At 31.8% G+C, this 27,818-nt stretch overlaps 12 protein-coding genes across 12 annotated transcripts; 7 read left to right on the top strand and 5 right to left on the bottom strand. All coding sequences in view use genetic code 12, as the record gives it.

The window, feature by feature from the left end:
* Positions 1 to 134: 134 nt before the first annotated feature.
* ASH2 (Ash2p) lies at positions 135 to 1,559 on the top strand (the record flags this gene model as incomplete). The annotated part of the gene is made up of 1 exon (XM_002546572.1): positions 135 to 1,559. One exon carries the CDS (start codon positions 135 to 137, stop codon positions 1,557 to 1,559), a length of 1,425 nt encoding a protein of 474 aa, XP_002546618.1.
* Positions 1,560 to 2,634: 1,075 nt separating this feature from the next.
* On the top strand, positions 2,635 to 4,311 carry CRH12 (Crh12p; the record flags this gene model as incomplete). The annotated part of the gene is made up of 1 exon (XM_002546571.1): positions 2,635 to 4,311. One exon carries the CDS (start codon positions 2,635 to 2,637, stop codon positions 4,309 to 4,311), a length of 1,677 nt encoding a protein of 558 aa, XP_002546617.1.
* Positions 4,312 to 4,781: 470 nt separating this feature from the next.
* On the top strand, positions 4,782 to 7,730 carry PFK1 (6-phosphofructokinase subunit alpha; the record flags this gene model as incomplete). The annotated part of the gene is made up of 1 exon (XM_002546570.1): positions 4,782 to 7,730. One exon carries the CDS (start codon positions 4,782 to 4,784, stop codon positions 7,728 to 7,730), a length of 2,949 nt encoding a protein of 982 aa, XP_002546616.1.
* Positions 7,731 to 14,640: 6,910 nt separating this feature from the next.
* Positions 14,641 to 16,821, top strand: SFL2 (Sfl2p; the record flags this gene model as incomplete). Its single annotated transcript, XM_002546569.1, has 1 exon — positions 14,641 to 16,821. The coding sequence occupies one exon, from the start codon at positions 14,641 to 14,643 to the stop codon at positions 16,819 to 16,821; it is 2,181 nt and encodes a 726-aa protein (XP_002546615.1).
* A 1,174-nt stretch (positions 16,822 to 17,995) lies between these two features.
* CTRG_06092 (uncharacterized protein) lies at positions 17,996 to 18,586 on the bottom strand (the record flags this gene model as incomplete). The annotated part of the gene is made up of 1 exon (XM_002546568.1): positions 17,996 to 18,586. One exon carries the CDS (start codon positions 18,584 to 18,586, stop codon positions 17,996 to 17,998), a length of 591 nt encoding a protein of 196 aa, XP_002546614.1.
* Positions 18,587 to 18,889: 303 nt separating this feature from the next.
* Positions 18,890 to 19,672, top strand: CTRG_06091 (uncharacterized protein; the record flags this gene model as incomplete). The annotated part of the gene is made up of 1 exon (XM_002546567.1): positions 18,890 to 19,672. One exon carries the CDS (start codon positions 18,890 to 18,892, stop codon positions 19,670 to 19,672), a length of 783 nt encoding a protein of 260 aa, XP_002546613.1.
* Positions 19,673 to 19,802: 130 nt separating this feature from the next.
* Positions 19,803 to 20,147, bottom strand: CTRG_06090 (uncharacterized protein; the record flags this gene model as incomplete). The annotated part of the gene is made up of 1 exon (XM_002546566.1): positions 19,803 to 20,147. One exon carries the CDS (start codon positions 20,145 to 20,147, stop codon positions 19,803 to 19,805), a length of 345 nt encoding a protein of 114 aa, XP_002546612.1.
* A 915-nt stretch (positions 20,148 to 21,062) lies between these two features.
* On the top strand, positions 21,063 to 22,061 carry CTRG_06089 (uncharacterized protein; the record flags this gene model as incomplete). Its single annotated transcript, XM_002546565.1, has 1 exon — positions 21,063 to 22,061. The coding sequence occupies one exon, from the start codon at positions 21,063 to 21,065 to the stop codon at positions 22,059 to 22,061; it is 999 nt and encodes a 332-aa protein (XP_002546611.1).
* A 103-nt stretch (positions 22,062 to 22,164) lies between these two features.
* PUT2 (1-pyrroline-5-carboxylate dehydrogenase) lies at positions 22,165 to 23,931 on the bottom strand (the record flags this gene model as incomplete). The annotated part of the gene is made up of 1 exon (XM_002546564.1): positions 22,165 to 23,931. One exon carries the CDS (start codon positions 23,929 to 23,931, stop codon positions 22,165 to 22,167), a length of 1,767 nt encoding a protein of 588 aa, XP_002546610.1.
* A 282-nt stretch (positions 23,932 to 24,213) lies between these two features.
* CTRG_06087 (uncharacterized protein) lies at positions 24,214 to 25,284 on the bottom strand (the record flags this gene model as incomplete). Its single annotated transcript, XM_002546563.1, has 1 exon — positions 24,214 to 25,284. One exon carries the CDS (start codon positions 25,282 to 25,284, stop codon positions 24,214 to 24,216), a length of 1,071 nt encoding a protein of 356 aa, XP_002546609.1.
* Positions 25,285 to 25,413: 129 nt separating this feature from the next.
* On the bottom strand, positions 25,414 to 26,520 carry CTRG_06086 (uncharacterized protein; the record flags this gene model as incomplete). Its single annotated transcript, XM_002546562.1, has 1 exon — positions 25,414 to 26,520. The coding sequence occupies one exon, from the start codon at positions 26,518 to 26,520 to the stop codon at positions 25,414 to 25,416; it is 1,107 nt and encodes a 368-aa protein (XP_002546608.1).
* Positions 26,521 to 26,738: 218 nt separating this feature from the next.
* CTRG_06085 (uncharacterized protein) lies at positions 26,739 to 27,446 on the top strand (the record flags this gene model as incomplete). Its single annotated transcript, XM_002546561.1, has 1 exon — positions 26,739 to 27,446. One exon carries the CDS (start codon positions 26,739 to 26,741, stop codon positions 27,444 to 27,446), a length of 708 nt encoding a protein of 235 aa, XP_002546607.1.
* Between the last annotated feature and the right edge of the window lie 372 nt (positions 27,447 to 27,818).

Below are 27,818 nucleotides of genomic sequence, written 5' to 3'. Positions count from 1 at the left end.
AATATTGTTAATTCATCAACAAAATTGTTTGATTTTCGCACGACAATAGTGTATTGAAATTGTATTGGTGAAATTTTTCTCTTAATGAAACCACTTTCTTTTCTGATCCATCACGTAGCTACTAAGACACACCAATGAACAAAGACGTTTCAGAAGAGCCATCAATTGAACCACAAGTTCAAGGAAATGAATCAATTGGGGACAATCAGTCCGAGGAGACGCATTTAACACGATTCAAAGAACGAAAAAGAGAAGAAGAACTTCAACGAAAATCAAAATTAAAACAAAAGGAACATAATGTTGTTATTCATCCAAGATTAAAACCCGTACCATTTAAAAATCTGGATTTAGCACCTTCATCAACTCCTGATCAAAATGAAGTTATAACTATAGAAGGAATTAAATTTGGACAAATTGAAGATCTTCCTTTTAATAAACGAGGATTCAAATATAAACATTGTCGACCAAATCCAGGATTTGTCTCCAATTTGTATTCCACAACTGATGATAAACCATATGAGGTGAGAACTAGTTTATTTGATAGATCAGCAGGGATATTGCTTAGTGAAGATTTAAGTACGATTACCACATCTCAAGGATGGAGATCAGCAAGGACAAATGTTTGTATAAGAGAAGGTTCATATTATTTTGAATTTAGAATCTTGAAAGCAGATGAAAAAAGTCATGTCCGAATAGGAATTAGTAGAAAAGAGGCTAGTTTAGAAGCACCTGTTGGGTTTGATGGATATAGTTATGGATTAAGAGATGTTGATGGACAATTCATGACAATCAGTAGAAGACAAAAATTATGTGTTGAAGGCGGATTCCGTACTGGCGATGTTATTGGGTTCTTGGTTGAATTACCACCACTTGAAAAACATAGAAAAGCGATTGAAGAATTTACTATGGAGAAAAGTATCCTTCAACGTGATCAAAAACAAAAAAGAAGAAAAAAGAAAAAGGTTGAACAGAATATCCAAGATAATGTCAAATTTAACCAACATGGAAACATTTTGAGAGACCAAATTCCTATCAAGTATAAGAATGCTTTGTATTATGAACAATACGAATATACCACTACCAAAACTATGGAACATTTGCTTAATCCGGTTACTGTTTTTGGTGAGAAGGCAATCATTGAAATGGATGACAAGACAAAGAATATACCAATAATTCCTGAATCCAGAATACGCGTATTTAAAAACGGTATTGAACAAGAGTCTATCACCGATATGTATTCATTCTTACCAACAAATCTTGAAGATACAGAAGATATAAACTTGGGACCAAACACAAGACAGCAGCTGAATCCAAATTATAGAAATACTGATGATGGAAGTCTAGGATATTACCCAATGCTTTCGGCATTTCAGTATGGAGTGGTACAGCTTAATCCTGGCCCAGATTTCGATTTTGCTCCACCACCGATTACAACTACCAAAGAAAGAGTTAAACCATTAAGTGACAGATACAACGACCAAGTTGTTGAACAACTATACTGGGATATAATTGATGAAGTTGAAGCACAATATTTAGATAGTTTTGATCTTATAAGGTAGAAGGTTCTGGTCCAATTCTAACCAATTGGGATTCATCAGCATCAATACGGTTAGTTCGGCAATATACATCGTAACATTTTCTGTGAAAGGATTCCTCTGATGGGGTAAGCCAGCCGATTGTGACAATTTCTTTACATTGGGGACAGAGCAAAACTTTGCTATTATTATCGACCCCATAGGTTTCAATCAAGTACTGTTTCAATTCACAAAGTGTTCTAATTGATAACAATAACAGCAGATCCAAAGTGCTAGTAAACCAACCATCGTCTATCAAACGATCCACCATAACCGCGGAATCCTGTAGGGTTTTAGAAGTATTTGAGGAGATGATCAGTTCAGCACCAGATTTCAGAATGTAGTAATGATAATTTTCGGCTTCAACGATACCATGAATAATAAGTTTTATTGCTGTCAATTCTGGAGTAGAATAAATAGAACTTTCCATGATTATATCATCCGATAAGGTATTGATAAAAATATAGTATAAATCCCCTGTTAATTCATGATTCTTTCTCTCCACTTTAAAGCTTTGTGGGGAAATTTTCAAATTAATATCAGCAATGTAATGATCAAGTAAATCTTTCAGTGGACGGTCTGTAATTTCCAATTGTTCCAAAATGAAAGCAAATGATCTCAACAAATGACTGGATTCAATGTATCGTACTGAACGTATGTATGTGAGTAGTAATCTATGAGCTTCGGTATACATTCTCTAATTTTTAAAAAGGTATTCTTCGTTTTTATTCTTAATTGCTTATTCTTTCAATAAAATTTGTTGATGATGCTGTTGGTTGGGCATAACAATAAACCACTGGTTGGGTTGTCTGTTATTTTTTACTTAATATTTCTCCAAAGTAAAAATTTTTTTTTTTCTTTCCGTTCCCACAGGTTAGACGCGTTTTTTTTTCTTACAGCCAAATACAAAAAGAAAGAATGGGTTGCAAAAAAAAAAAAAAAACGAAAACAAAATCAGGAAAGTAGGAAAAGGAATATATAAACCAACCAGAAGAACTTGACACATCATTATATCAAACAATTTTCATTTATTCACCCTTGTCTTAATCAAACCATTGAAATGCAGAAAAGTGTGTTTTATTTCTTGTTACTTTTCCTTAAGTTAGTTTTTGCAGATTACACTGATGATGAAGATGACGAAGACAATGAATCTGAATTTGAAACTGATCAAAGTGATTATGAAATCAAAAGATGTAATCCATACAAAGATGCAAATTGCTTGGTGAGTAATGAAGCATTGGGAAGAAAAGTGTTTGAATCATTTTCTGATGGTACAAAATATTTTACAATTACTAGTTCTAGAAGAGGTGTTAGATTTGATGAAGATGGGTTGACATTGACTATTTTAGATAAATTTGATAATCCTGCTTTGGCATCAAGTTTTTATATTATGTATGGTAAAATTGATGTTGAAATTAAAGGAGCGCCAGGAAAGGGGATTATAAGTTCGTTTTATTTGCAAAGTGACGATTTAGATGAAATTGATGTTGTAGAGATTTTCGGCAGTGATCCTTATGAATTCCAAACCAATTTTTTCATTAAAGGTAATGTTTCTAATTACGATCGTGGAAAATATCATCAGATGCATCCATCTCCATTGAGTGGATACCATAAATATAGTGTTGAATGGACGCCAGATTTGATTACCTGGTTTTTAAATGATAAACCTGTCCGAATGTTGGGAAGAAAAAATCGACATGGAATGCCATGTTCACCAATGTTTCTCAAGTTTAGTTTATGGAGTGCTGATGAGAATGATGAAGGTACAATTGCTTGGGCAGGAGGAGTGGCATCCTTTTCCGAAGGTCCATTTTCCATGCACATTAAGAATTTAGAAGTGCACGATTATTCAAATGGGATTTCTTACAATTATGGTCATTTGAGAAATGGTAAATGGTTAGATTTGTCATCTGAAGGAGGTGAGATCTATGAAGGACATAAATTCTGTACTCCACCAACTGAATTGGAACAACCAGCTGAAAAGAAGAAGAAGTGGCCCGATTCGAGATATATCAAGCCTACCGTTTTACCGTCCAAACCTAGTGCTGTAGAGAAACCTGCAAGTGCTACCAAACAGCCATATACAAAGCCGATTAAAGAATGGGAAAATTTCGATGACGACAGAGATGAGGAGGAAGAAGGGTCTGCCGAGGAAGACAATTGGGGACATACTCCTGATGAAATAATAGATGGTGAACACAATGATTATGAACAAGAGGAAGATGACGATGAAGCTCATGATGAAGATACGAAGTCGGGTGAAAAAAACGTGGGAAATGCGGATAAAGAAGATGGATATGATGAGACAAATGAAGGTGAGACACAAGATGAGGAGAAGACAACCACAATCCCTGCCGCGAATCTATTAAAACGGCCAGTGAAAAAGAAGCAAGAACTTGCAGGATCGGAAGATAAGGGTAGAGAAAACCCATCGGACGGATTGTCAAAGAAGACCAAGAAGGGGAGAAATAAAAAAATGAAAAGCAACTCATTGATCTCATCTACAATTGTACTGGAACATTCATCCACATTAAATTCCAATTCATCCGTCACCACGGAAAGTGAGAGTATATTATCAACATCAACATCAAAAGCTAGATTACCATATAATATTTTCTTCCAATATCCAGACAGAGATAATAGTATAATCAAATCAGGTGTTTCTAATCAAATATCAGGATCATTATTGAGTGTTGTTTTTGTGGAAGCATTAATTGTCATGACGTTATTAGTTTAAGAACTGTCCCGTGCTGTTACCATCCGTCTGTGTTATTTTATTTTTTTTTTTAGTCGTAACAATAAGTGAATGTTTAGTGTGGTGATGGTATTTTTTTCCCACTGGGTTGGGTGGAGTCGTGTCATTCTGATCAACTGTCGCCCGAATTTTTTTTTTCTTTCTTCACCAAAAAAAAAAAAAATTGTCATCTGGTGATTACGTTTATTGCAGCGATTTTTTTTATTGCTCCTTCTTGTTCACACCCAAAAGGTAACCCCGAGAAATTTTTATTATTCAGATATAAAAATAATATAAAATCCATTCCAATTAAATTTGAAGATTTCTTCATCTTTTTTTTTTTTTTACCTTTTTGGTTGTTCCTTTTTATTTTTATATATTTTCACTTTTTTTTTTATTCTATTTCCTCCAATATTTAAATTCTTTTTGTTATATTGATTTTATTTATTATTTCCTATTGTTATTAATCAACAATGCCTAGTTCAGATTCAATTAATAGGATAAGTTATGTATCCTTGGTTACCAGTGTAGTTGAACAATTTAACGATGCATTCAAATTCTATTCAGCTTTAGGATTTAGATTAACTAAGAATTTCTCAAGAGTTTCAACCAATGGTTCAGCATCAGGTAGTCATGATCCAAAATTGTTATTGGGTGTTTCTCATGATTCATTAAAAGAAGTTTGGTTGGAATCTTATCCATTACAAGAAGTTGATGAAAATGGAAATATCCGTCCATGGCAAGAAATGGAAGTTTACGATGGTGACAATTCTGAAAAATTGACTGAATCAACTGTTATCAAGATTAGATTATCAAATGAATTATTACCCCTTGAAGCTTGTTTGCTTCAAAAACAATTTGTATTTTTCACTACCGAATTAAAATCAATTGAAGAAAGATTAAACAAAATTAATGTTAAAGTTGGTAAAATCGGAGATAATATCATTGTTACAGAAGATCCAATTGGCAATATTATTAGTTTTTCAAATACCAAAAATGAATTGTGCAAGAAGACATTCAAATCTGCTGAAGAATATATTGACATTGCCTGTGATAAAATCTTATCTGAAAGAAAGCAAGTTGAATTGGCTAAAGAATTATTAGTTGAAGAATCTGCTTCAAACAGAAAGACCAAGAAAAAGATTGGTGTTATGACATCAGGTGGTGATGCCCCAGGTATGAATCCAGCTGTTCGTGCCGTTGTCAGAGCTGGTATTTACTATGGATGTGATGTTTATGCCGTTTACGAAGGTTACGAAGGTTTAGTTAAAGGTGGTGATCTTTTGAAAAAGATGGAATGGGCTGATGTTCGTTCTTATATGTCACTTGGTGGTACTTCTATTGGTACTGCCAGATGTATGGAATTTAGACAACGTGAAGGTAGATTACAAGGTGCTTATAATATGATTATCAATGGTATTGATGCCTTGGTTGTTTGTGGTGGTGATGGTTCCTTAACTGGGGCTGATTTGTTCAGAAGTGAATGGCCATCACTTGTTCAAGAATTGGTTGATACCGGTAGATTGACTTCAGAACAAGTTGCTCCTTATAGACATCTTACCATTGTTGGTTTGGTTGGTTCTATTGATAATGATATGTCTGGTACTGATGTTACTATTGGTGCTTTTTCATCATTGGAAAGAATCACTGAGATGGTTGATTATATTGGTGCCACTGCTGCTTCCCATTCTCGTGCTTTTGTTGTCGAAGTTATGGGTAGACATTGTGGTTGGTTAGCCTTGATGTCTGGTATTGCCACTGGTGCTGATTTTATTTTCATTCCAGAAAGACCACCAAAAGCTGGCTTGTGGAAAGAACAATTGAAAGAAGTTTGTTTAAGACACAGAGCTAATGGTAGAAGAAAGACCACTGTTATTGTTGCTGAAGGTGCCATTGATGATGAATTGAACCCAATTACTTCTGAAGAAGTTAAAAAAGTGATGGTTGATTTAGGTTTAGATACCAGAAACACCATTTTAGGTCATGTTCAAAGAGGTGGTACTGCTGTCGCTTATGATAGAAGATTGGCTACTTTACAAGGGGTTGAAGCCATTAAAGCTGTTTTGGAAAACACCCCAGAAACCCCATCTCCAATGATTGGTGTTTTGAACCACAAGATTGTTAGAACTCCATTAGTTGATGCTGTTAAACAAACTAAAGCTGTTGCTGAAGCCATTGAAAACAAGGATTTCGACAAGGCTATGAGTTTGAGAGACAACAATTTCTATGATGCTTATAGATACTTCCGTGATATTTCCATTTATGATGACGGAAAGGACAAACTTGTTGATGAAAGTAAAAGATTGAATGTTGCCATTGTTCACGTTGGTGCCGCCTCTGCAGGGTTGAATGCTGCTACAAGAGCCCTTGTTTTATACAGTCTTTCACGTGGTCACAACTTGTATGCTATTCAAGATGGTTTCCATGGTTTAGTTAATGGACACATCAAGAAATTGAATTGGTTAGATGTTGAAGGATGGCATAATCTTGGTGGTTCTGAAATTGGTACTAATAGATCATTACCATCTCAAGATTATGGTAAAGTTGCTTACAACTTACAAAAATACAATATTCAAGGTTTGATTATTGTTGGTGGTTTTGAAGCTTTTACCTCATTACACGAATTGACTAAACAAAAGGAAAACTACCCAGTATTTAAGATTCCAATGGTTGTTGTTCCAGCTACTGTTTCTAATAATGTCCCAGGTTCTGAATATTCTCTTGGTTCTGATACTTGTTTGAATCAATTGGTTTCTTATTGTGATGCTGTTCAACAATCTGCTTCATCTACCAGAAGAAGAGTTTTTGTTGTTGAAGTTCAAGGTGGACATTCCGGTTATGTTGCCTCATATTGTGGATTGATCACTGGTTCATTGGCTACTTATACTCCAGAAACCAAGATTAATTTGAAACAATTACAAGATGATATTGAATTATTACGTAAAGTTTTTGCTACTGATCGTGGTGAAGATCACAATGGTACTTTACTTGTTAGAAATGAACAAGCAAGTTCTGTTTATTCAACTGAATTGGTTGCTGATATAATTAAAGAAAATGCCAACAAAAGATTTGAAACTAGAACAGCAATTCCAGGTCATGTTCAACAAGGTTTTACTCCTACTGCAAATGATCGTGTTATGGCTGTTAGATTTTCTTTGAAGGCTTTTGAATTTATTGAAGGTTGGAATAAATGTTACACTAAAGAAGACAGCAAACTTAGTGCCGAAGACATTGGTGAACACGCCCATGTTGTTATTGGTATTCATGGTGATGTTGTTGAATTTACCGATGTTGAACATTTGTATAAGAATGAAGCTAACATTTCATTGAGAAAAGGTAACACTATTCATTGGAATGATATGATTGAAGTTTCTAATATATTGAGTGGTAAATTGTTATTAGAAAAAGAAGGTAGATTCTAAGTGTTAGAGTCATGAATGTGTGGATGTATAATATTTGTATATTAGTTTAATTTGTAGTTGTTTGATTTCAAGTTAAAAGATAGATTATTTTTGATAAATTTTTTTTAGGACGGGGTTTGATTTGTATTGATTATATAATCAATCACGTGGAGTAGACGTGACCAAAAGAATATGAAACGGAGTAGAATTCCTTTGACTAGTTTAACTAGCATTATTGTCGATAATACGTGTATTTGAATAATAATCTATGAGATGGATATTGAATTATTGATTACAAAGTAGGGAGTTTAATGCGATTGACGTGACGCTGGTGAGACACGAAAGTAATATGAACAGTAATAATAACAAATAATTAAAGACTATTAGTATCGTTAAGAAGAAGAAGAAGAAGAAGACGACGACGACGACGAGCACGGCGTGTGATTATCTAAGTTGTGTTCTTAATAATATTCGATGATAGTGGTAACAATTGATTTAGATGATTTATTTTGTTAATAAATATCATCAGTTGATTTGTACGATTTTATGGTTCAACAAAGAATTACAGTAATTATTCCTTGGTTATGAGACCAAATTTGAGTATGTGCATAATACAGCATCAAAGAAAGATAATAATAATTGATACATTTATGTGAGAAGGTTAATTAATATTGGAGAACAATCAAACTACATAACTTTGTGTGTATTGATATTATTCATACAATAAAAATAATAATGATAGTAATAATAAAGGGGAAAAGAAGAGAACAGAACTGAAGACAAGAGAGAACCGAAAGAAACAATGAACATTGACTATTGGTGATAATTGGTTCACATGCATTTAAAGTTTATGGTTATGATAATTCTGACATCATCATTATCTTAACCAGTGGGAAATATAACCAAATATAGAAATCGATTTTGATTAGTTTTAGTGTTGAGTAGATTTTTAATTCTTCGGGTATAAAAACAAAGAAATACGGATAGAATAGACTAGACGATGAACAATTTAATTAATGTTTAAACCAAAAGAATAACATCTTATAGGCTAATTGACATTTGATATTCGAATTTTATTATCAAAATGTGTGGGGTAAGATGGCGAGCGGAAAGAAATAAGTTATTCGTAATCGAAAGAAAAAAGAAGGATAATACTCAAGAGATAGGATCATACGAATAATAATAATAAAAAAACACCATGGAATAAACGTTAATATTATTTTCTCCTAATTGATAACAACAAGTAGAAATAATAATAATACAATAATATTAACAATAATGCCGAACAATAATCAAGAAAGGATCACAAAGGAAGAATAAGATTTTTATTGCATGAAGATAGTATGAATAAGTGAGTGAATGATTGGTTGGATCGTTCTTACCGTTTATAATTTAGAGAAAAGAACAAAAGCAGTAGAATAAGTAAAAGCAAGTGAAAAATATGTAAGAAAGTGGGGTCAATATAGACAGTGAGTACATTTTTTTTATATGTATTTAATCGATGGTTATACATACAGCGGTTAATAATATCCGTCAGTATTTCCTGTGGTGATTTTCCAAAAAGATAACTTGAAAGGCTTAATAGAAGAAGAGGAAAACTGGGGAAAGAATCCTATTAGTACTGGAGAAGATAATATTATTATCACAAAAATCCAAATTTGTCACTAAGAAAATATAAATAATAATAATAGTAATGATAATAATATTAACAATAAAAATAACAATTAAAATAACAATAAAAATAGCTGCAAATTATAAATTCGTTATAAGATAATAATAACAACAATAGAAACTTTATGGTTATTTCAAACAATATCGTGATATGTATAAATAATACCTAACCAAGAAACAGTAAAACAAAGTGTATACTATTCCAATTTTGGATTTTAAATACCTAAACTGTAATTGGCAGTGTTTTATTATTACACTACCGAGAATTTACACGAACCCTTAATTGGGTTTGGTTTACGTGAATTATGTATGTCAGTTTTGAGCGGGAAAAGGCTGATTTATTCTCTAGACGACATTTAAGATGAAATGTTACAGTGATCTTGTCAAGATTGTAATTTTTTGGGATATCTACATGGCATGTGGATAGCGAATATGGGCTCTTTAGTGTGAACATGAAAATTAGATATACATTATACATATACTATGAAATGTATGGACTATTAATAAATGATGAGTTAAATAATCGAAATTCCAATAATATACATAAAAAAAAAAGAATTCAGTATTAATCCACAATGTTAGTATTATTGTTACTCTTGTTGTATTGAGTAATTAGTTCATGCATATACCGTGAACCAACAAAATAATTTGCTTATTATTTACCGATATTACCAGCGATTGTTGGAATTACTTGATAAATAATAAAACTTGAAATAAGAAATAATCATCTGGACAAATAGGCTTTTAATCAAAGTTAATCACTTCATGCAATAGTGTCATGATGTTTTTCACATACTTTACCTTACCGCCACCGTTCCTCATTCAATTATCATACGCGCAAAATAGAATTCGGCATTCATTGTTGATAGTACATACACAAATTGTATCGAAGCTATAACGGGATTGGGAATAGTCACAAAAAGAAGTAAAAAATACTTTACGTTAGTATTTTTGAAAGATAGTTAGGTCATCATCGAAGTTATACTTCACTACAACGACGAGAATTAAAGTTTGTTCAATAATTCAAGAGGGTTTGCTTCCTTCCCTTGATGTTCTTCCATCATGCAAGTGAAATTTATATATATATATATATATATGCCAATTGGAAAGTAATAGAATAAGAACAACAACAACAAGGGTAAAAAGAACAAGTTGATAATTAAGACAAAAAAAAGAATAATAGAATAATATTACGAATAGATGTGGAAGTTGTTGATCCTTTCTTTTTTAGAATGGAGATCCGTTCCTTTATCGAAGCCGGGAATCCATTCATACATATTGATAGTTTAAATATGTAAGATGAGAAACAAGATCTTGGGAATTATAACTTTGTCTCATCTGTCTTTCTTAAGAATAATGGAGCCTTTTCCAATAACCAATAACAAATAACAAATTAGTTTTCAATTTGTGTCATACACCATGCATGCACGTAGATAACGTATCTACAGGATTACCTAAATTGATATGTCTACTACTTATTGTACTTTATACTCTTCCTGCTCCTACTCCTTCAACTGTGGAAATTATTTTTAAACCTTACATAATTATCACACCATATTTTTCTTTTTTTTTATTACAATTCATGCAAAATACGAAAAATAGGTTTATTAGATTATGTATGAGATATTAAAATTTTGCTCTATTAATGTGAATAATAATTCTTGTGTCAGGCCGATAATAACGGTTAATTAATAACTTAATCATTATAAGTAATGAATACAACTTTGCTATTATATTTACTCACCCATACCTCCAGCACAATTGACCATTACCAAATAGAAGAATTTGTAGTTCTTAAATCTTTTAAAGCCACGAAGAAGAAAGGTAAAAAAAAATTTAATAATAGCAACAATACTCCACTTTCCTCTTCGGACTGCTTGTGCTTTGTTACTATTAATAGTACTTGTTGGCTTGGTTTGCCTGTTTATAAGGACTGAAGCCTAACGCCCTTTATAAAAGTGGGGAGATCAAAGAAGAGGGATCGGGAAAGTGGATCGGGTAGGGAAATGAATCAAAAAAGAAGACCCGCAAACAAAGGGAGTTGAATTTTGAAACTAAAACTCAAACTAAAACCAATTGCAAAACACAAATAGTACAGTAAAAGCACAAGCACAAAAAAATTTAGATTTGCATATTCATGCATACACGTTATTTCCCAAGTAAATGCAAAACGAAAAATAATTTTATTTTTCGCTTTAATTATTTCGAAGTTTTCTCTTTTGTGTTTGTTAATTGATATGTCTGTGAAGTAGAGTAAGGATCCATAATAGAGAGAGGCACAAAGAGGGAGGGGGGAGAGAAGCAAAGAAGGAAAAGGCAAATGAAAATGGGCAAGTTAAGACGAGATCAAGCGGTGAGAAGGAAAAAGAGCATAGTCAAGAAATATGTCAATGTACATTGAGATCAGAAGCGAATATAGTTGCCTCCTCAAAAAGAAAGAAGAATTAAGAATAAGGACTAAAGATTATTGGTTATGATAATATATTACCTTATAAATCTTAGTAATGAATAAAACAAAAAAAAGAAATAGAGAAAAACCCGTCAGGTCGTCCCGAATGAATACTCCGTGTAATCTAAACGATAAAGGTATGGTTTTGTAATCTGTAATCCAACTCACATTGTTAGACATCATCGACTTGATGAACAGCAGCATCACGTTCGTCAATAGATACTAACATACATATTGTTTACGGCGGGTTATTAATGTGGTTAGTGAAGAAAACAAACAGACAGACAAACAAACAACAAAAATAAAAAATAGAACAAATCCCTTTATATTACCCTCTTAGTGTACGCCCCACTTGAGGCCAGCTACAAGAATAACACAAATAACTTCATGGCGTCAACAACAACAACGACAATAAGTATTGGGCCTACATGCGTTTTAACCAAAATGGCGCAAAGCCTTGTTATTAGTTTGAACACAAAAGTAGAAAACCGTTAGTGCGACATTTTCTTGCTGCACGACATTGGCCTGGCGCAACGTCGGCAGTTTTAGGAGATAACTTTCCTAACTTTAACGAAAGATATAAAATGTAATATTATCAAAGTCCAACAATTATTATTGACTGATTGATTGATAGGTTGGTTGGCAATAAATTATTATTAATCTTACCACAAGTATACACAGAGATAAGCACGACTGTTGTTCTCCGTTGTAAATAATATGTCTCAGTATAAATCAGATGTAGTGTTTCTTAATTGGTATCGTTTAATGTATAATCTAATACAAACCATGGTGAAAAATTTTTTTTTTTTTTCATTCTTTAATATTTAACCCAATTGACATGAAGAACAGAGTAAGGAAGAAGAAGAAGAATTAGAAGAAGAAGGAAGATACACACAACAGGGAGAGCCATTATAATAGAAATCCACTAAAACCAAAAACCAAAAACTAAAGCCAAAAACCAAAAACCAAAAACTAAAATAAAAAAATACAAAAAAAAATAAGATAGTGAAAAATTTTCGGTCTAAAATAATTGGAATAATAAACTCCACCAAATTTATTTAGTTTTTGTTACTTTATTATTCTTATGTGGGTTATGTGAATTGCTTTATTATATTACATTACATTATATTATATTATTTGAACTTGCATTTTGTAACCTTTCAATAAACTTTCATTCAACATTTAAAAAGAAAAGAAAAGAATAGAAAAAGTCTACATATTCATAAATACTGATAAATATAAATACAAGATTTTTTGATTGTAAAAAAAGTTTTTTTTTGGTTTTTTTTTTTTTTTTTTTCTAAATCTTTGATAAATTTTTTTGTAGTTTATATTATTCACCTGCATTTCTACTTTATTTCATTTCAATTTGCTTGCTTGACAAGTTTCTATTTGGTTATATAAACAACCTTGATTACTATCAAATCTACAACTCCTCCTCGGCTATACCTAAAGCAAAACAAATCAAACACTAGCCATATTCTTATACCCTACTTGTCACCAACAATTGCTCCTAAATTGTACAGGTCAATATCGAATCCGAGTTGATATTTATTGACTATTTAAATAACTTACTTTCAAGACTAATTAGTGTAACAGTATTCCTGTCATTGTCTGAAGTTATTCTATTCTTAAATTTTTATTTTTGAGGGAAAGTATTTCATATTATCACAAATTTTTTATCTGACATTTGACATTGATTTTGTCAATTATCAAACTAGTTCCTTCCTTATTTATTCATTTCATTTCATTGCAACCGCCAGTTTATATTTGCATACCCAAAAACAGAAAGATTCATTTGCAAACACAACGACCCAACTGATTCATCTTTCAATACGAAACTCAATAAAGAATAAACTATCTTCCCTTTGTTTGTTTGCTTAAACTTTTCCCTTTCATATTCTTCAAAACACTTTCACACCTTTTTTTTTATATTGAAGTTTAAAGAAGGACAATACTACGTAAACATATTTTACAAGTTTAGTTTAAAAGAAAACAAAGAGGGCCCTTGTTAATTCATTCATTTAAATCATTCTTGTTTTTTGAAATATACAAAGCAAAAATATAATAGAATAAAATAAACTGAGGGAAAGTTTTATTTGTTTATTTTAAACTTTTGAGAAGAATAAGTTGTTCGTTTATTTTACTTATTTAATTATTCAGGTTTCATATTTAATTAATTAAGAATCCCTAAGTTTTATTTTTACAAAAAGGAATAAGAACAACAACAACAGGAAGAAGAATATTTAACTAAATAAATTCAATCCCATCTATTCCTTTGGCTTGTTTTATTGAAGAATTTTAAATTTCCCCATATAAAAGAAGACGAATCATTAGTGAACAAGATTTTGTATTTTCTTTAACTTCATTATTAGATTGGTCATTATACTATCGTTTATTAGTATTCTAAAGATACACACTTTTCATGTATATACATTAAGAAAAGTAAGAAGAATTCCTAGTGTGTGTTTTATTTTTATTTTAAATTTACATATTCATCTTCAAATTGCTAGATATTTTTATTTGATTAACAGACAAGTAAACGAAGATCTTCAACGTCATATCTGAAATAACATTTGATTCCATTTTTTTTTATTTCATTAAATTGTATTTGTGATTGTTTATATTGAAAAAGAATTAGTTTCCCCTTATTCTCCGATTTTTTTTTTTTGTTCCCCCTTTTTATTTTGTCCCACATTATTATTTAATCACGAATAAGGTACCACCACCACGACCACCCAAACAATTACCAAGTTATTCTGATCAAATTATTCCGTTACCCATAATTATTCCCAAGATTGCAAAAAAGAAATGAGTAAGAAAAGCAACAGTACCAACAATCCTGGTGATCCAAGAGTTAAAAAGAATGCATTTGTGCATAAACTATATACCATGTTGAATGATCCAAATTTATCCCATTTGATTTGGTGGACAACAAACAATGTTGAAGGTAATACATTTGCTTTATATCCAGGTAAAGAGTTTGCAAATTGTTTAACAAGGTATTTTAAGCATGGAAATGTTGCAAGTTTTGTGCGTCAATTACATATGTATGGATTTCATAAAGTTAGTGACCCACATAATTCATCCTCATCTTCGTCAGCATTATCTATTAATCATATTAATTCACCTTATTCAATGAATATTGTTCATCAGCACCAGAATAATGCTGGCGGAGCTCATAATAATAAAGATGTACCTCCAATATGGGAATTTAAACATCTGAGTGGGAAATTCAAAAAAGGTGATGAGAAATCATTAGCCTTAATTAAAAGAAGATCAAGTTCAAATAGTAGTAGTGGATCAAGGAATAATAGTTATAATGAAACCTTAACATTACAAAATCATGTTCATCCTGTACCTCAACAACCTATGTATCAGGAATATCCTATCCCTCAACAAAATATAACTTATGACCCTTATAATTTAAATATGAATTTCCAACAACAGCAGCCACCACCTCCACCACCACAACCTTTCATGTATTATAATAATCAACCTCAACCTGTTCCTCCTCCATTACCGCCACCGCATGCTGCAAATCAACAACAATTACCAACTCCTCAATTTGTATATGGACAACCTTATTTCCAATATCCTGGATCAATTATCCCACCTCAGTCTCAACCACAACCAGTCCCACAACCACCACCACAAGCAGCAGCACCGCCAGTTCCATCTGGTGTTACTCAATTTACTAATTTTTCACAATTCCCACTGCCTCTGCCACAACAACCAATTTCACAAATGATGAATTTGCAACCATCTCAAAATTCCGCCTCAAATACGCCTCAAATTCAACAACCAACTCCACAACACGTTGAACCACCAACCAAGAGACAAGACTGTACACCAGATCATGTTAAACTTGAATCATTATCAAAATCACCTCATCAAAATTCTGCTGGTTATAATGCTACTTTACAATTTAGAAAAATATGGGATGACAATAATGGACCTGTTGCAAGACAAAGAAATCCTTCATTGTTATATGATCCTTTGACAACTATTCCACCAACCACAACTCCACAACAACAGCTGAAATCAAATGAAGGATCATCTTCCGAATCTATTTTACCTCCACCATCTCAACTAAATAGATCGAGTTCATTAAATTCAGTACCTTTGCCATTAACATCATCACAGCCATCAATTATGGCTGCTACACCACCTGAAATGTTCAGAAGAAGTACTACTCCTTTATTACATTCACTTAGCCATTCTTCTTATAATAATGGCAACACCACATCAAGGTTATCAAATAGTATTCCTAGAAATTCATCCCCTCTTGCATTATCATCAACCACAGCAGAATCCACACCAACTCCAAATATAGTATCCTCTTCTTCGTCACAACCTAGTACATCATCGGGATTAAATATTCCTAATGTTACTAAAAAACCTTCATTATTTTCAAGTTCATTACAAGAAAGATTACGACCATCAGTATTTGACATACATCATAATCATAATCATCAATCCGGAATTAAATCTCCATCTACAATTCAAGATACTTATTCAAAGAAGAATTCAATAGTATCTAATACCTCTTCAATATTTTCAAATAAATCATCAATTTCATCCATAGCATCAACTAATCAACATGGAATTAATAACAATCGACCATCGTTAAGTTCAATCACCAATTCACATGTTAAAGAAGAAGTAGAAGAAGAAGTTAAAAGAGAAGAGATTGTTATTAAAAATGGGAAAAGTATACTTAATAATGATAATTCGAAATCCTGGACCCCTATGAATGGAAACGCCAGTGGTGCACAAGATAGAGAGCAAAGATCATTAACCGAATCACCTAATTTGAAGTCAGAAATTTGTGTTCCTGAAAATAAGAAAGTATCTGTTAATTCATTATTAAAAGATGATGATAATGAAGATAAGACTAAAATGGGTGCAAAAAACCATCATCTTGATTTTAATGATAATAACGAAGTTCATAAATCGAGGATAGTTACTATTGAAAAAGAAGAAAATTAGACCTATGGTATATAATATTAGATTAGATATTTTTAACAAACATGTCATTATTATTATCATCATTATTAGATTTATATACTTCAAAATAAAATATAGAAAATATACAAACAGTATAATATATTCATTAGATAGATACGTTGGTACTATCAACATAAATTCACAAGTATCCGCTTCATCAAAGCAAAGCAAGGCAAAGAAAAGCAAATGAAGAATCAATAAAAAATGAGTTATATTTGCCACCTTTGTTTTTCATTTCTTTTACAATTTCCATGAACCCATATTTACATAAAGTGTTAGTTTGATTAATGTACGATAGGTTATGCAACAAAGTGTAAGGTTCCTTAAATGAAAATCAATGATTTACAGTTTTTGATGTACATTAATTATTTATATATATGTATCAATGGTTATGAATATATGTATAACCAACGCCTTAGTTAAAATAAATGTCGTTGTCTCTTTATTTTGCTTATTCAAATTTGCCATCATTATCACCATTAATACTATCCGTTTTGGATTATCTGTATATGAATATGTGTAATAACGTCAAAGCCATATTTTGGTACTCCTCGGTTAAACTTCTTCGTCTTTAGCGGAACATCATATTGTGTTATAAGAACATGCCTTTTGTGGTCTAGACAACTTTTCTTCATACACAGAATAGAGGAACAATGGATATAAAATGAAAGTCCAATAGCATTCCTTCATGAAACCCCGTTAAGTATCACCAATTTAGAGAAGTGTTTTATTTTTCTTTACTCCACTATTAACATGTTTCCATGACGAAATAATTCAAATGAAAACAATAATGATCCGAAACAAAAAAAAGAAAATAAAAGTTACCTGACGAACATTGACGAAGAATTATATCATAAACAACTGAAAGATAGGGGGAGGAAATAATAATTGTACTCCGATTTTCCCATTCTCTGAAGAATTATCATTGTTTTACTTTGTTGTTTCCTCATTAATATTGATGTTCATAATGATATATAAAAAAAAGATCACTAACTTACTGGATATTCGATAAAGTATTTCCACTTAATGTTTCAATCAAGTATAGTGATTCAAAACCTAGAACTGTTTATATTATGTAAAAATACCTAATCTCATACATACCTCATTATACGTACACATTCATATATCCGTGTCTCTCTCTCTATATATATATCTATTAAAAAGGTCGAATACCTTTCTTTTTGCCTTTATTATTGTTTAATTTTTGTTCCAATAAAAGACTAGAACCCCTTTTAGCAGTTCTAGACCTAATATCTCGACTATCTCGTTCATCTTCATCTTCTTCTTCATCATCGTCGTTTACCTCGGTTGGTTGTTTATTTGTTTCCAATTTCTTATTTTGTCTTATATTCTTCTTATTAGCTGTTTTTTGAATATTCTTTCTATTTGAATCTCTCATTCTATTCATTAATGCTAACATTGGTTTAGATCCACCATGTTTCTTTAAATTATCTTGTTGTGCAAGTTGTTTTGATTTTGAAATATCTTTAGATGTTAAAAATTCTCCAATTTTCTGCACATTTTCGGTGGTTTTCATATTTAGACTTGACCCCAGTGGTATTATCTGTAAATTTAAAAATGAATCATCTTGTTCATTAGTTGTAGAGGTTGTTGTTGTATTGATTTCATCTGTGGAGCTTTTATGAGGTTTTAACCAGTTTAGAACTTTTTTATTATTATTCGCTATGGCCAATTGAAATCTTGCTTGAAGTTCTTCCTTTTGTTTTATCTCCTGTCTTCTTGACATCCTTTAATTATAGTCTTGTTAGAATGGTTATCTCATCTCATCGATAAATTCAGGTTTGTTTTAATTTTGGTGATAATTTTTTTTTGGTACGAAAATCAGGTGCATATGTCGCATACGACATATGTCGTGGAATATAATCAATACTGTACCAAAAAAACAAATGTACCTTTCATTTAATTTGGTGCCTTTTTCTAATCCCGTACCTTTTTCTTTCTTTAATTACATGTTACAACAAAACCGTTGAAGTGTATCTTGAAAAATTTCTGCATTCACTATACATATTCACACCTTATTTTTAAGGTGATGGTTTACATAATTATAGATCATCATTGTTCATTTATATCATATATAATTGCCATTTCAATTTTCATTAAATATTCACATAATTTACCAAATTTCAGATTAATTATAATTGAAAATGAATTACATCAACTGTTAATTGATATCAAACCATGGTGTGGTATATCTACTTTAAATCATTTTAAATTATCACAAATTCCATTCCATTTTTTTCTCAATTATGTATTACCAATTGGGAAATTATGTATTCAATCATTACCTAAAAATTTAAACCATCCAGTTAATGAATTAATGACTACTGTAATTGATCAACATAATCCTGTGGGGTTGATTTATCATCCTAGTGAATTAATGAATAATATCAGATTGGAATTATACAAGTCTGGCAAAGTTCTGTTTATGTCCTATAATTCAAATTTCCATAAACAACAAATTTATAACAATTTTAAAGGTATAGTAATCTCAACTGCAGCTAGTACTACTAATACTACCTCATCATCATCATCATCACAGAATAATTCTATTATTTATAATTCAAATTTGATACAGGTCAATTGTTTAAATGGTCAATTACCAAATTCAATATTATGGTTACCCAGAATTCAATTTAATCAAGATGTTAATTATATAATTAATGAATCAAATATAATACTTGACTCTACACCAGTTAGAAATAACCCAATTATTAATATTGATTTAAATTATGCATTAAAACAAGGTGATATTGTCCTTAGTGCCATAAACAACTTTATAGGAACTTCCATCCCCCTTGGGAATAAATTATAGATAAATATTAAACTAATATACACATACTTATTCTAGCTGTCCAGTTTGTTTCTTTGCCTTCTCTTTATAATACACCATTAAACATCAAAGATCAAACTGTGATTGGGTTTTCTTATCAAGTCTCTATGATTTAAACAGGTAAAGTATTACTAATACCTGCCAATTTATCAATAGTTGGAGCAATTAAAGGATGACTTAAAATATCACCAATATAAGGAATAGATCTTAAAAATTGAATAATAGTACCGAAAAAATCACCAAATAATCCTAAAATTCCAAAACTTTCCAATATAAATCCAATAAATGATCTCTTTAATAAAATTAATAAAATCCCAATTATAAAACATAAACTACCTCTTAATTTAGTAGGTCTACTAAAAAATGATATTGTTCTTTGTGGTCCTATTATCAATGTTATCCCAATTATGAATAATATATTACCAAGGGCTAAAAATCCTGAATCAAAAAATGTCATAATTCCAAAGAAAAAGAAGAATATTCCTCCCGCTGTGAATCCAACTCCAAATTCTAAACAATATCAGCAAAAATATGTTAGTCATGTGACTCCACTAGTAGATCTAAAAAAAATAATTGAAATAAATCAACATACTTTGTCTTTCAGATAACCAAATCATTTTTTGTTCTGTGGTTGGTAGATAAAGTAAAATAAAGTTGGTGATTTTTACAAGACAAGAATGTTTTACATTTATCTTTATCTGTGTTGTGGTTTAAACAAAAAAAAAAAAGTTTTCTCTTTAGTGTTCGCGGTCGTGTGCTGTGGACAGGAAGTGAACAATCTTAGTCGTGTATAAACCGCCGCATCACGTGAGTCGGACAAATATTATGAGGAAATCAAAATACAAAAAGTAAAAAAAGAAACAAAGTATAAACCTTCATATTTAAGAACATCAATCAAGTCATTGATAGAAAACAGTGTTCATGGGTAGGCCTACCATACCAGAGGTGGGTTTGCTTGTTGGAGAGAAAAAAAATCTCCCTTACCCGAGGGTAACTCAAGAATTGATCCCGATAGCTTAATCATTTTTTTTTTGTTTCGATCATACTCAGCCCCGTTGTCGTGGGAAGGTTGTGTGATTTCGGACATGAGACTTAGATATGATCCATGAAGTGGATCCTGTATTCGATGATGTTGCGACATCTGCCTAAATAGAGGCATTGTTTGCATGGCCATCATATGGATCTGTACTTTTGTATTCCTTTATCTCTTCACTTTGATGTTCTTCTTCTCCTCTAAGTCACGTTTTTGTAAACTTTACGGATCAACCGCATATCGCTGCAATCTTATGAGAAACAAAAAGGGAAAAATTTCAAACTTTTAATTCTCCTCGATAGGTTCTTTTTCATTAACTTTCATTCAAAAACACTAACCATGCCATTAACCAATCGTCCTCAATCTGACGATGACGTTCCTCCTCCTCCTTCATATGATGATGCAATTAAGGACACATTAGTAGAAGAGACATCTTCATCTATAGATCATGGACCCCCACTTCCTCAACGAAGACAAACTCAACGTCGTCCACCACCATCATTATCACCTTCTCCACCTCCATTACATCCAAGTTTATCACCCGTGACTCATTTGAATGTACCATATGATAGACCACCAGAACGTCGAACAACTTCTTCTACGTCGGCCATTTCATCATCATCATCAAGAAGATCAAATGAATCTCAATTTAAATCTTCAGATCTTTACACAAATAATACAAACTTGCCATTTAGTTACACACGAGGTTATTATTGTAAAAAATGTAAAAATTCAGGTTATAAATCACCAAAACAAATATGCCGAGCATGTTGGGACAGGTTTTATTTAAAGGATCATGCATATAATCCAAATCAAAAAAACCTTCCATTTAGTTATCCTAAACGATTTTATTGCTCAAAATGTGGTAATACTGGTTATAAATTTAAAAATGGGTTAACGTGTCAAAATTGTTGGAGTCAATTTGGTCCAAGAAATAATTCTTCATATGTAAATTCAGCATATCAACCTTCATTTTTCGGTTCAACGACTTATATTTCTGCTCCTGGTGGTGGGTTTAATAATGGAGTACCCGCTAGAAGGGTCCCACCTGGTTCTCCTGAATTAGGTGGATTATTATGTGGTAATTGTAGAGGTGAAGGTATGATTCATATTTTATTTGATACTGATTTATGTCCCGTTTGTGGTGGTTTAGGTAGAGTATTTCCTCGTGGTACCGTTGGTACTTCTTCTGCTCCCCCTCCACCACAACCACCTCGTCCTCCACAGATGAATTATGGCTATCCTCCTCCTCAACCTGGTCCTCCTCCTCAAGGTCCACCACCTCTGCAACAATGGGGCGGTTATCAATATGATTATAATTATGGCGCAAAAAATTAATTGCAATTTCTATTTTACTTTCTATAAGTTACTATCTTGTATTTTTTTGTTTTCTGTTTATGATTATTTACATTATATTAATTAATACATTTTCATGACATAACTATTGATAGTTTGATGGGTATTTAAAATCTGACAATTCGTAGAAATTTTCTTTAACATTTCTAACAGACACAAACCTTGATAAAATATTACCACTACCTGCTTTGTCATTAGTACCAGATCCTCTGGCACCACCAAACCATTGTTGACCAACAACAGCACCGGTTGATTTATCATTAATATAGAAATTACCTGCAGAATATCTTAAATTTTCTTCAGCTTTTCTAATAGCTTCTCTATCTCTTGCAAATACAGATCCTGTTAATCCATATTTAGTAACAGTATCAATACTTTCTATAATTTGTTCATATTCACCGTCTGGATATACATAAATTGTTAAAATTGGACCAAAAAATTCTTTTGATAAATATTCATGATTTGGATTGGTGGTTTTGATTACAGTTGGTTGAACATAAAATCCATTTGTTTTGTCGTGTTCCCCACCAATAATAATTTCTAATTCTGGATCTTGTTTAGCCTTTTCAATAGCATTGGCTAATTTATTAAAACTTTCTTCATGAATAACTGGTCCCATAAATGAATTCAAGTTTTCAACACTTGATGTATTTCCGATACTAATTTGTGAAACTGCTCCAACCAATTGATCTTTGAAATCTGGCCAGATAGATTCTGGAACATATGCTCGTGAAGTAGCAGAACATTTTTGACCTTGATATTCAAAAGCACCTCTTAATGTGGATAATGCAGAATGGTTAATAGCAGCACTTGGATGAATTAAATGGAAATTCTTACCACCAGTTTCACCAACAATTCTTGGGAAATCACGGTATTTATCTTGTGCAACATTAGTACTAATTTGTGAATACAATTTTTTGAAAACATCAGTGGAACCGGTGAAATGCAATGCAGAAAATTCCCTATCATTTAAAACAATATCAGTGACTTCAACTGGATCACCAGGAATGAAATTAATAACACCTGCAGGTAAGCCAGCTTCCTCCAAAATTGTTAATAATAAATAATTTGATAATGCTGCGGTAGCAGAAGGTTTCCAAACAACAGTATTACCCATTAAGGCAGGAGCACCAACTAAATTGGCAGCAATGGCAGTGAAATTGAATGGGGTAACAGCATAAACAAACCCTTCTAATGGTCTATATTCAGCACGATTCCAAACACCTGGTGAAGTTTGCAATGGTTGTTGCTGATACAATTCTTCTGCATATTTAACATTAAATTTGAAAAAATCAATCAATTCAGCAACACAATCAATTTCAGCTTGGTATACATTCTTACCTTGTCCCAACATAGTTGCTGCCAACATATCATATCTATATTTAGTAGAAATTAAATCAGCAGCTTTCAAGAAAATAGCTGCTCTGTCGCTCCATGGAGTAGCAGCCCATTTGGCTTTTGCTGCTTTAGCTGATTCAATAGCAGCTTTAATATCTTCAGGTACGGCTTGTGAAACATCAGCTAAAATTTGTGAATGTTTAGCTGGATTTACTTGTGGTTTGGTTTCTTCACGGTAAATTTTCTTACCTCCAACAACTAATGGAACCTTCAATGCCCCTTCATCAGTGAATTTAGTAATTGAAGCTCTTAATAAATCCCAATCTTTAGTATCTTTAAACCCGAAATTCTTAACCGGTTCATTTTGTAAATTTGGTGGAGTTTTAACATGAGCTAATTGAGATGCAAACCTAATGGTGGTGGTTCTCACAGGGGTGGCACGAAGAATAATTGGGGAAACTTTAGCGAATTTAGTAGCTAAGCGTACAGTGTTGCGAGCAGATGTTCTTAACATTTGGGTATGATGTATAATGGTTAGTTAAAAATGATAAGATAATAATAAAAAAAAATCAATATTCAAAGAAGAGGAAGAAGAAATTAGTAATTAAAAATCAATTGGTGGAAAATTGTTGAAATATTTATAGATTTAATTTTTTTTTGGGTCAATTGCGGAGTGACATCGAGTGCTCGCTTTCTATATCCCTTTTTAAAACCTGTGATCGAAATTGATGGAAAAAAATTGTCGACACGCATCAAACTAATACTAAACTAAGCGAGCAATGCACAAAGTAAGTGACTAATCTGTTGATAACGATTCAACTTTTAATATCAAATCATTAACTCGTTCATTAATACTACTTGAATTAGCATCAAAATTCTTTTCATAATTAACTAAATTCTCATTAAGTTTATTAAGTGTTTGATCCCAATTTCTCATATCTAATTCAATATCTTTTAACACTTGATCAATTGAACCAGATAATTCCACACTACCTTCTAAATCATGGTGAATTTTACTTAATGTCTTCAATCGTGATAATAACTTTGGAGCTAATGAATTATACTGATTTATAATAGGTAGTCTTTCATATATTTCATCAATTTTAACCAAGTTAGAAACAGCTGAGGGTAAAGTATCCTTCTCGAGAATATCTTCATCAAGGTTTAGGACTTTGCGTTTCATTTCCAATGTTTCTAATTCCTTATCTAACTTATTGATTTCTGATTGGATGGTTTCAAAATTATACTCGGGGTTTTCTATAATGGAAATTTTTCTATCAAGATCTCTAATTGCTAAATTTAATGGTTTTGATGGATTTTCAGTGCCAATGGACAATTCGATTGTGTTTAATCTTTCTTCCAATGATGCTAGACTTTGAATATTTTCTGTTGAGATTACAGAGGCTGATTCTTGAGAAGGGACAATCTTCTCAAATACGGAATCAATGCTAATATAGTCTGGATGGATATGGTTACCACTATCATGTAATTGTTGTTTTTTAAGCAGATTCAATAATTCTTGAAAGTGATACACTTGTTTTGTAGTTGTTGGGGATTTATCCAGTATTTTAATTTCTTCCAACTCCCTTGATATTCTTGACAACTTTTCCTCGACTGTTTCATCAACCTGGTTCAAATGATATCCATTGAGTCGTGATACATTTCCCAGGAAATCATATGTAACTGAATCTAGAATTTCAGAACGGGCAAATTTATCTTTGGACAGCTGAATGTCTATATTACTTTCGTCAACGTGTTCAATTGCAGGGACTTCACGAGGTAATTCTAATTCACTTTCAACATCTGACGATTCAAATACTTCTTGTCCTGCTTGGTCGATATCTGGTAGATCACTGTACTTATCCATTGTTACTTGTTGTCTGTGATGGTTGTCCAGATTGTTTTGAGACAACACGAAGAAATGGGGGAGAAAAAAAAAAGTTTTACAGCACACACGCGATTTACACGCTTCTTTGTATTATACTGAGCTACACAACTATTTTGTAACAATTTGAACCACATCTTCATCATGAACAGGATGACTCAACCCACACTTCTGTGGTGAATGTTTAGCACTTGAACCCCAGACCAACGCATATTTGAATTGATTTTTCATGTCTCTATGAATGGAGTCACAAACTTCCAAAATGGTGCTATTGTTTCTAACAACCATTGGGTCATCTAATTTTGGCTGAACTCCTCTTCTTTTAGTATATAATCTTAATAAATCCAACTGACGCCATATTTCTTCTTTTAAATCTTCAATACCCAAATTCAATTCACATGACATCACCACGGTATTTGGTTCTCTGGCCAATCTATCACATTCTTCCAAGGAAACAGCATCAATCTTGTTGTAGACATATAAACATTTAATATAGGATATATGTTGTTCATTGATAACATCAATGAAATCATCAATAGTTACATTTTCATCTCTTATCAATACATCGGCATTATGAATTTTATAATCTTTCAACAATGCTGCAACAATCTTTTCATCCAAATGTTTTGGAGGAGTAATTGAATTCATTTTAACACCACCGGTTTTCTTAATTCTAATGGAAATGTTGGGACGTTCTTTATTTAATCTAATACCCATTGATTCCAATTCATTTTCCAAGATTTCTCTTTGATCCCCACCTTTAGTTGCATCTAAAACCATTAAAATTAAATCTGAAGTTCTAGAAACTGCAATAACTTGTCTACCTCTACCTTTACCCTGAGAAGCTGCTTTAATAATCCCCGGTAAATCAACAATTTGAACTTCTGCCCCATTATATTCTAAAATACCACCAACTGAAGTTAAAGTTGTGAACTCATAGTTCGCTGCTTCTGATTTGGTATTAGTGACTTTGGATAAGAATGAGGATTTACCAACAGATGGAAACCCAATCAATGAAACTCTTGCATCCCCAGCTTTGGCCACTTCAAAACCTTGACCTCCACCCGAAGAACCTTGACCTGGTTGAGGTTCTAATAATTCTCGACGATAACGGGCTAATTTCCCTTTCAAAAGACCAATATGATATTCTGTTGCTTTATTCTTTTGAGTTCTTGATAATTCTTCTTGAATCTGAGCAATTTTCTCCAAAATACCCATGGTGATTATAAGTTAGTTGTTGATATTTTAGTTGATTAATAAAATGAATTGATTGATTTTTTTTTTCCATCTTCTTTTTTTTTCCAATTTTGCACTGTCGCACACAATTTGGTCAAATTCAATCATCGCTAATATTTTATATATTTTTTTTTTTTTTAGTTTTCACATCTCATCACCCATTTGCTTTATCCATACTTATACCACAACATTAAGAAACAATGGCTAAAACAGCTAAGAAACCAAGACATAAAACATCAAGGGGAGCGTCTATACAGGTTGCTGAATCTATGGGTTCAGGTTCAGCCAAAATAAAAAAGAAAATAAGAGATATTGAAAGATTAATTAAGAATAACCCAAACCTTCCAGCTGATAAAAAAATTGAATATGATAGAGGACTAAAAGCATTACAAGTTGAATTAAAGAATTCCCAAGTTCAAAATAAAGCTAAAATTATATCAAAGAAATATCATATGGTTCGATTTTTTGAAAAGAAGAAAGCAACTAGAAAATTAAAAAATTTACGTAAAGAATTTGAAGAAATTTCTAAAACTGGAGTTAGAAAAGATATTAAAAAAGCCAGAAAACAATTAAAACACGGGGAAATTGATTTGGCGTATGTGATATTATTCCCAAAGACTGAAAAATACATATCATTATATCCATCTCCAAATAATGAAGATCAAACTGATCCAAACGTAATTAAAGGGTTAAAGAAAACCGAAGAAAGAAGAAGAGAATTTAGAAAAAGTGTCGAAAAATTAATTGATGAAGATAAATTACCGTTCTCAATTGATGATATATTACAAGGTAAATCTGTTAGATTAGATTCAACTAAGAAACAAAATGCTGTTATTACTGAAGAAATTGATGCTCCAGAAGCTAAGCAAAATGGTCAAAAAGAAGAGCAAGATGATTTCTTTGAGTAAATAGGTATGGAATTAGGAAGAGAATCTATAGACTTGTAATTTCGATTCCATGAATATAATAAAACCATGTAAAAAAAATTTTTCTATCATCATCGTGAAAGTCCATGTTACAAAGTAAACTACAAAGGATAATTGTAAAACTAAAAATAAACAAATCATATGCATATATCTATCTAGAATCTATATTCCTAAACAATTTTATTTTTGTTATACGTAATCGTAACTCATTAACAATCAAGATAACCAAAGCTTCATTTTCCTTTTTATTTAAAAGAATAATGCAAATCAATATCTAATATAATAAAAACAATAAATGAACTGAAGAACTAAAACATTTTTTTTTTATATCTCTAATTTACCTTTCATTTCCAA

Source organism: Candida tropicalis, assembly GCF_000006335.3.
Source record: "Candida tropicalis MYA-3404 genomic scaffold supercont3.11, whole genome shotgun sequence".
NCBI classification, from domain to species: domain Eukaryota; kingdom Fungi; phylum Ascomycota; class Pichiomycetes; order Serinales; family Debaryomycetaceae; genus Candida; species Candida tropicalis.
The sequence above is the reverse complement of the archived record's forward strand: the minus strand, read 5'-3'. Positions and strand labels throughout refer to the sequence as shown.